Genomic DNA, 9,386 nt, shown 5'->3' with positions numbered 1-9,386 from the left:
CCATGACGGAGGTATTTTGTTGTTATTAAGAGTCCAATTGAAAGAGGCTGTAAGTATTGGTGCCAACTCTTCTCTAAAGATCTTATACCACTCCATCACTGCCTGGCGATTTATTATTTTTTAATGTATTTATTGCCTCTTTTACTTCCTCTATTGTGATTGCTGCTGTTGTCAGTGTCTCATTTTGTAGTTTGCCAATTGTTGGCAAATCTAATGCATTTAAAAAGGTTCTCATTTCTTCCTCATGTGTAAATTCAGGCTGTGTATACAGTTTCTCATAGTATTCTCGAAAAATGCCCTCTATTTCCTCTAGATTATCTGTTAGTTCACCTGTGTAGGGGTTTCTAATTTTATATATCGCATTAAGCGTTTGTTGTTTGCGTATCCGTTTAGCTAACAGTTTAGCTGCTCTTGAACCTGCTTCGTAGTAATTCTGTCTCAAAAATGTGAGTCTTTTTTCAGTCTCTCCTGTCAATATATCGTTTATTTTGTTTCGTACCATCTTTGTTTCTTGGTATACCTTTGGGTCTTTTGTTTTCTGATATTCCTGTTCTAGTTCCCTAAGTCTCTCTGTATTCGCCCTGTATGTTTGTAATTTAATTCTTTTATCATGCGCAGTTTCAGCTATGAGCTTTCCCCTGATGACAGCCTTCATTGCATCCCATAAAATTGTTGGGTCTACAGTCCCGTTATTATTTTCTTCATTATATTGTTTTATTTCTGCTTTCATCTTTTCTCTCAGGTGTTCACTATTCAATATTCCCACGTTCAGTCTCCATACCATATTTCGTTTCCTGTTACTTAGACAAATATTTAAATAAATTAGATTATGGTCAGAAACGTCTGCCACCCCCTATCCTGGTTTCCTTCACTCTGTGTTTGTCATCCACCTTAGTTAAAAAATAATCTATTCTTGAATGAACTCCATGAGCAGCCGAATAATGTGTAAAGTCTTTTTCTAATGGATGTAGGCTTCTCCAAATATCTATCATTCCCATTTCTTCTAATGAGACTTCTATAAATTTTGATATCTGCATTTTAGTTTTTTTGCGACTCATGTCCATATTATGGTTCAGAACTACATTTAAATCACCTCCACAAATTAGAGTTCCTTCTGTTTCTACTGCTATTAAATCAAAAAGGTTCTTGAAGAAGTTTTTGTTACTCTCTGGAGGTGCATATACGTTTACCAAGGTTATAAATTCATTTTCTATTCTTCCTTTCAATATTATGTATCTTCCTTCTTTATCTTTTAATTCCTTTTTGTAATCAAATTGTATTGTGTTTGAAATTAATATTGCAACTCCTCTTCTACGTCCCTCTTCATATGAACTGTAGTATAAATTCCTGTAGCCATATTTTTTTAATTTTTCATGTTCTGTTTGGGGTAAATGGGTCTCTTGTAGGAATATAATTTGTGCTTTTTCCTTTTTCAGTTTTGTCATCACCCTTTCTTTTTTACTCAATACATTCAAACCATTCCCATTCAGCGACATTATCTTGATATCAGCCATAACTATGGTTTGCCAGTCCCTGTAAATATGCTACCAAGCAACTCAAAACAGAACCAGCATGAACTTTTGCTAACCAAACATAAACCAAAGTCCCGATGGACTTTCTAACATGGGGTATCTCTCTTCCCCAGGTCCCTGTTGGTAGGTGGAGAGGAAATCCTCACCTCTATTGAGGGCCCCTCCCTAGATCTAGTACTACTCCCATGCTGTGGGGTACCACTCCATCTAGACATGTCCAACTTCAGTCTCTCACCCTCACTCAGTCGGTTTTAACTAAATTTTATAAAATAAAATAATTTAAAAAAAGCCTGAATAATTTTAAGTATTCTCTCTGCTAGTTTCTTCTTCTGTCAGTCGCTTTGTCCACAACAAGGTATGGTAAAATACCAAGTTTGATAACGTGATCGGTTTTTTCCTGTGTCCATACCTCTTTCCCCGTAGTTTCAACTTCTTCTGAAAGCAAAACATTTTAAGATTTCCATTGGAAACTTCGTAGTTTTTCTCTCGCTCGTGTCGCTTCTCGTTCCTGTTCTTTCCCCTTCACTCACTGCCATCCCGCGGCTCCTCGCCGTCTCTCCTCCGCTGCCTCGGCGTCTCCTCCTGGGTCAGCAACAGTGTAGCCCCTTTCCTTCATGTCTTGCGCTGCTGTCCTGGCACTCATATGTCTTCATTCCGTTCTCCCAGTGTATCCGGATTTTAGCGAGTGGTGTTTGGAAACGTATTCCTTTTCCTTCAATATTTTTTTAATGCCCGTATACGCCTTTCATTTCTGGACAATCTTGATCGGATAGTCATGGTCGAAGTAGATTTGTTTACCCGTCACTTGGACCTTTTTCTGCCAGGCTTTCTTCAAGATAATTTCTTTGGTCTCGAATTGTATGAAGTTAACTATGACTGACCTTGGTGCTGCATTTGGGCTCGGTTTTGGGTTGAGGGCTCGGTGAGCTCGTTGAATCTGGAGATCGATCCCCTCCAGCAGTTCGAGTTCCTTTTTAAAAAGTTGCTCCAGAAATGTAACTGTGGATCTCCCTTCTACATCTTCTGGTAAACCAAAGATTCGGATATTGTTTCTCCTTGATCTCCCTTAGAGATCGGTTAGTTTTTCCTGCATTCGCTGTGTTTGTTCCACCATCTTCGTTAGCACCTCGTTAGCATCCGTCTTCCACTCCTCCACCTCCGCTATCCCTGTCTATGCCTCGCTTATGCTCCCTTGCTGTGCCTGTAGCTCCCGGTCATTCTCAACCAGTCTACGGTCCATTTCTTGTCGAAGATTCGTTATTTCTTCCTTCATTTTTTCTTCAGTTCGTCTTTGAACGCGGCTAGCTCCTTGCACAGCTCTTTTTTGAGGGTTTTAATATCACTTCTAATTGCTGTGAGCCCATTTTGCAGCGTTTCCCTGTCCTCGTGTTCCTCCATTTTCTCCGTTGGGACTTTTCCGTGTTCGCTAGCTTCGTGTTCAAAGATTTCTTCCGTTACAAGCAGCTCTTCGGTTCTGTTTTGCTTTTTATAATTTTTCCGGCTTCTTTTCTTGCTTAGCCCACTCATGCCTTAGTTTTATCTATCGAGTTCCAATTTAGTTGTGGGCATTTTTACCCGACTCTGATGAGCTAACTTTCTACGCTCCCACCTCCACCGCCATCTTCCAAAGCGGTCTGCACACTCTTTGATCAGCCTTGCTGGAATGTTGTCAGGACCTGCAGCTTTTCGGATGTTAACGTTTCTCAGGGATTTACACACAGCAGATGTTTCGAGCCTGAGGGCCTGTTCATCAGGGTGAGGGATAGCTTTCCTTGCAGGGGTTTTATTTAGGGCTTCAAATCTTCCAAAGAAGTTATTGAGCTCATTAAGGAAGCTAATGTCTAAGCATTTGCATATGTGGTCTGTGTTGAAATGTTAGCATTTACGGGAGCCCTGAAGGTATAAGTATAACTGCCTTAAGCAGTTGCTTAGTTGATTTGGATTTAACAGAAGTGCAAATATTTGATATTTATTGTAATTCTATTTTTTTGTTTGTTTTTAAGACTCTATAATTGTGGGTTTATATAGCGTTTCACTGACAATATCTTCCCGTAACATATTATTACCCAGTAATATTTTTAAATTTACTATCAACTTAACATCTTTAAATACAAAAACACTATAGGCCGCTGGTGGATCGCCTCAACGTCCCGACCACTGGACTTAGCAAGTTTTCTGGGAGAAAACCCTATATCATGTATAATTTTCTTTCTACTTCTCAATTGTATGCCACTTTGTGTTGGTCTGTCACATTAAATTCCATTGAAGTGTATTTATGTTTGTGGTTATAATGTGACAAAATATTGAAAAGTTCAAGGGAAACTAATATTTTTGCAAGTGACTGTGTTCCGTTTCACTTCCTGGTGTTTAAAATATGTCCAGAAATTCAACATTTCTTTTTGTTCACAAGATGAGGATATTTTTCATGTCCTGTAACTCCACCAATTTCTACCAATGACATAATGGAAAATTCGACTTTTTGCACAACAGTAAAAAAGCTGATGACAGTTTATGTTGCTACCAGTTTTTGTTAAAATGGGATAGCAAAAAACAGGAGGACCTAGAAACACTAAAAGCTACAAGTGTTTGATAAAATGGGATGTCAAACAGATCAATCTTCTCCACTTCCTTTATGAACCACTATTGCCATCTGAAGAAATGCACCATTCTTAACCAAAAGCAACCAATCACAGCCAGGAGGAGCTTCTTAGTACTGTCAATCAATCCTGCTTAACTTGCTAATAGCAGTGAAACATCCTACCTTTACAGGAGAACTGTCATTGCTAGCTATGGTAACTAGTCTGAGCATTCATGACATGAAGAAGCTGTTATGGGAGGGGAAGTTGGTGATGAGCAGCGCCACATGAGATTGTGATTGAAAGCGCTAAGACCCCTCCTCTTGGGTCTGATTGGTTGTTTCTAGATAACACTGGGAGAAGTTTATCAACATATGATCTTTACCATACAATCATGACATAATGACAGTTTCAACAAATATGTAAAAAAAAAATGTATTACAGTTACATTCTGCAGTTTTAAGCTAAGGGGTTTTTTGTGTCCAAGAAATAGTAGTGGAGTAAAAATAATGATAGAACCCTCCCAAAGTTTATTAATTTAAGTTTCAGTTGTCAATTTAAGTTTCAGTTCAATGTAGCTCATACATTGTTCAGTCACAATGTCTGCTGTTGTGTTCAACCAACGATCCAGGCTACAACCCTCGCTCTCTCTTATGTAGCCCTTTGAAACCTCCAGTTAACATTTCTGTGTTAACTGGAGTATCAGTCATAACAGACAGCTCTTCTCTGGCTTCAAAGAGCACAGTTAAACAAGAGTTCCAACCTGAGAGGGAATGTCACAGAATCGTGGACTGGGTACTGTCTCCCAGTCTGTTCCCAGGTCCGTCTCCTCATCTGTCACTGATTCATCTCCACTTTCCTCAGTCAACCCCGATGCTTCTGGCTCAACAAATTCTATAGACTCTTCCAGGTCAGAGCTCACTTCGAATGAACCAGTCCTGCAGCAAAACACATAAAACCTAAAACTTTACTGACCTTAAAACCTAAAACTTTACTGACCTTACCATGGCGCTTAACCATGTTGTCTGATTGGACAGTCTACAAATGTAAATCTCAGACAAAGACAGTGTGGATGAAAAAGGCCTTTTTAGCTTTGTTTCAGACAGGTGCTCTGAACACAACCCCCCCCCCTCCCCCGCTCTTTCACTGCCACAACCCTGAGAAAAACAACCCAAAGATAAACTTGAAACCTTTAAAGCAAACACTAACAGGCCAACGTTAGTGAACTCACCTGCCCAGGTTATTGTTGTCAAGGGAAACCAGAAACATGATGTTCCTGAGAGTGTGATGAGGATGAAGCTTTTCGCTGTTGACATGCTAAACACAAAAGGTCAGAAAATCAGCTGTAGAAAATTATAAGCTGCAGTCACAAGACCTAGAAATATGATGCACCTTTTCTCACTTCCCTTTCTACATATTTTTCAAATGTACATTTTACTAGACTCAAACCTAGACAAGACAAGCTATTATAAGCAATTTTAAAACAGCAAAATTGACCAAGATGCTGAAAAGACATTATATAAAAACATTTACATAATAAAGGCCAACACATAAAAGATGTTAACACAACTTGACAAATAAACCCTAACCCTCCCATGCTGGGTCAAAAGCCAATGAAAAAAGATGGGTTTTAAAGCAGATTTAAAAATAGACAATGATGAGGCCTGGTTAATGTGTGCTAACATTAAATTCCAAACCCTTGGAGCTGCCACATATCTTAGAAAATTCTCATCAATCCTTGAGCAATTTATGAGGAGTACTTGAAACTTAAAACTGGCTAACACATGGAAATCAATTACTGACCCAATACAAAACAAACATTATAAAAATTAATTGGCTATGCATTTTAGATATTTACATAAGTCAAATATTAAACTAAAGCCTGTTAGCAATAATGGATGGCTGGGTTGGTAAATGGCCTGTAGTTCATAGCGCTTAAAGTCCAGAGGACCACACATTCACACAATGATAGTGACAAGGTACTGGATTATAGCCACTATAGACATAATAAGGAATAGATTCCCTGTTGGCTGTTCGGGCACAGGAAATATGGCGGCCATCTTGGAGCAGTCGTCCCTCCTACTTGGCTAAACCAAGACAGCAGAAGAAGCTGATATTTTTGTTCAAATTAACAAACTATTGATATCAGGGATTGGGGCATAACTTTTCACAAGTAACATGAACATATTATTGTCTATTTTGTGAATAGAATATTACTATACTGTATTTATGTCCACCGGCGAAATGCCACATAAGATTAGCTATGATTGGTATAATACCAGGGTCCATCCCCCACTATGATCAAGAGGTCATAAATCTTAAAAAGTTTTAATTATTCCCTAACACTGCTTTAGAGTATCTGATACAAGAGCCTACCTTACAAATAAAACATTATTATATATATTATTATAAATGTATTATAATAATATGTGTCTGCATTCTATTTAGGGTTTGTTATCCCTGCTTTCTGAACGGGGCCCTGGAAAAAGAAGAGAAAACAAACAACATGTATTATTCAATGTTGGTTATTTTGGGTTTTTTTTGGTTTATTTCATTTCTAAAACCAGTTTTAGTGATGTAATGAAGTGGTGTATGAATCACTTCAAGAACAGCGTCAGCACTGCTGCAGCTAAATGTAGGTCCTAAATAAAGTAAACTAAACCAACAAACCATGGTAACAAACATATGCATAAATAATAATAACTGCAACAAAAAGTACACAGTACAGGTGAACACAAGATGTATTTATTGATAGGCACAGTCCAACAAAGAGGGCATATGAAAAACTCCTATGGTTCTCAAATAACATTTCCAGCGTGTTGGGCTGACCTGAGAGAAGCAGAGGTGGAGGATGTTGGTGTTGAGCTTGTTCAGAGATCTGGTGAAGCGATGCCGATTGAGATTCTCTCCACAGAACTCGCTGAAGAAACAAGTTAATCACCAATATTACAGCGAGCCATTTCAGCCAAAATTAAATACATAAATAAATAAGTAATTATCCCCTTTAGTCCTATTTATATTGATTTATTTATGCATTTATTTATTATTTTATCTAAATTAATAAGGAAAATGGAAAAAGTCTAAACAAATAAGGAAACGTAAAAAAGACAGAATAAAATAAAAAAAATGTATAAATACATTAATATAAATAGGAATAAAGAAGCCAATTACTTATTTCTTTATCTACATATTTATTTATTTAATTTTGGCTGAAATGGCTCTCCATACAGTACACCCCCAAGCCATTGTATTAAACTGCACATGCAAGGCTGGAGCAACCACAAAATGAGGTACCTGTTGCAGAGCCTCTTGGGCAGGTTGACATCCAGGATGTGGGACAGAATGGTGACCAGCTGGGTGGCGTAGCACAGGGCAGCACTGATGGTGTGAGCTGGGTTAATGTGGTCAAGCTCTGCAGGACGAGACATGAATGTTTAATTGAAATGTTCCGTCTCCTCAGAAATGTAAACCATTTCAAGGATACACAATGACTTCCCATTGTCCCAAATTGGACTTCCTAGTCCAATTTGGTGACTGTTTCAAACTTGAAGTTTAAATATTTGAGAATTCTTATGACTAGAATTTATTTAAGCTATAATTCATTTCATTTGAGAACAAAATTCACAGGACTGTCTAAATTCTGACCTTTGACTGAAGTTTTATTTTTTTCAAGCCACTCCAAACATTTGTTATATATTAACCTCAAACATATCAGGAGCTGGGACTTTTTTTTCTTTTGGAGGTTCAATTTTAAAGTACACAATTCTGAATAGAGTACAAGTGCATCTTTTCCATTCACTCAGTCTTCCATGCTTGAATACTGCTTTCTCCTTTTAATGTGTACTGTCCTGCAGTGTGGCATTCAGAGTTGTTTGAATGCCATGGAGAAGTGGAGCATTACAGCTTTCTTTCTCTACATATCTCCACTCGAGATATGTAGATATGTATACTCGAGATATGTATATTAAACCTATGGGTGTGTATTTGAGCATGTTTGTGTATATAGGGTTTCTATTAGGGCTGCATCTAACAATTACACTACCAACATAGTGGTATGTTTTCAGATACTAAATTAGTTGATTACAGTCACGTGGTGGACATTCCTTGTGTGTGTCTCACTTGAAAAGTTCTCTGATAGGTGTAATTAATCATGGTGTTCATATGACCTAACCGATACAAGGAGTACTTACCAATAGGTTAGCAAAAACAGTAGTGTATATAAGTACCTTCCCTGCAACTTGAAACTCAAGATGCAAAAACCTAACCTAGGCAAACTTAGGAAACAAGTTTGAATGAGAGGAGATCAACCGTTAACAGGTGTGATCAGAGGGACTTAGTTTAACTCAGGCAACCGACAGAAGGTAGAGGGGAGGAGCATCCGGATGAAGGTTGTTAGACCCAGGCACATCTCCTCCGAGTGATTCCAGCTGAAATGCTCTGAGCGAGCTCGGCTATAGGCCGCAGCTGGATGATGCACTGACTCTCCTGTGGAGGAAAGTGTAGACTTTAACACTTTCTTCTTGCCACTCTTCCATAAAGGCCAGATTTGTGCAGTGCATCACTGATTGTTGTCCTATGGACAGACTCTCCCACCTCAGCTGTAGATCTCTACAGTTCATCCACAGTGATCATGGGCCTCTTGGCTGCATCTCTGATCAGTCTTCTCCTTGTTCCAGATCAAAGTTTAGAGGGACGGCCAGGTCTTGGGAGATTTGCAGTGGTCTAATACTCCTCCCATTTCAATATGATCGCTTGCTCAGTGTTCCTTGAGATATTTAAAGCTTGGCAAATCCTTTTGTATCCAAATCCGGCTTTAAACGTCTCCACAACAGTATCTGGGACCTGCCTGGTGTGTTCCTTGGTCTTCACGATGCTCTCTGCGCTTTAAACACAACCCTGAGACCAGGGGCGGATCTACTGGGGTGGTATGGGTTGGCAGTTGCCACCCCTGTTGCCACCCCAGCTAGCCAGCTAGCGACAATGAATTCAATAAATAGTTATGGCATGTCGGACGTTAAGCGCCGACTTGCCATAACTTTTTTGAAACTCTTTTTTCCGACAACATTGAATGCAACACCTGACACCTACTGCTGAGTAGCGGGAAGTGCGAGAGACAGAGTGCAAGGCAGCAGCATTGATGGATATATTATTGGACTGGACATTACGTGATTTATCGTAAGTCACACATGCGCCATTGCTGTCCATTGAGTCAGGAATATCGGTGGTCAGGAAACTACTACAATCACGCAAAGAATCAGAACAACGGACCAATGTTTAG

At 39.0% G+C, this 9,386-nt stretch overlaps 1 protein-coding gene across 1 annotated transcript in view; it reads right to left on the bottom strand.

Moving 5' to 3' along the window:
- atg14 (autophagy related 14) overlaps nt 1-9,386 on the bottom strand; it is a gene marked incomplete at its 5' end in the record, with an annotated part of 44,596 nt that overhangs the window by 25,565 nt on the left and 9,645 nt on the right. Inside the window, 4 exons of the mRNA XM_015022782.1 lie at nt 4,872-5,046; nt 5,340-5,425; nt 6,938-7,028; nt 7,403-7,520. Of these exons, the coding sequence (XP_014878268.1) occupies nt 4,872-5,046; nt 5,340-5,425; nt 6,938-7,028; nt 7,403-7,520 (470 nt within the window). The remainder of the gene's footprint in view (nt 1-4,871; nt 5,047-5,339; nt 5,426-6,937; nt 7,029-7,402; nt 7,521-9,386) is intronic.

Source organism: Poecilia latipinna, unplaced genomic scaffold (assembly GCF_001443285.1).
Source record: "Poecilia latipinna isolate Pla-1442-1.1 unplaced genomic scaffold, P_latipinna-1.0 Scaffold3105, whole genome shotgun sequence".
In the NCBI taxonomy this organism is placed as follows: Eukaryota; Metazoa; Chordata; class Actinopteri; order Cyprinodontiformes; family Poeciliidae; genus Poecilia; species Poecilia latipinna.
The sequence above is the reverse complement of the archived record's forward strand: the minus strand, read 5'-3'. Positions and strand labels throughout refer to the sequence as shown.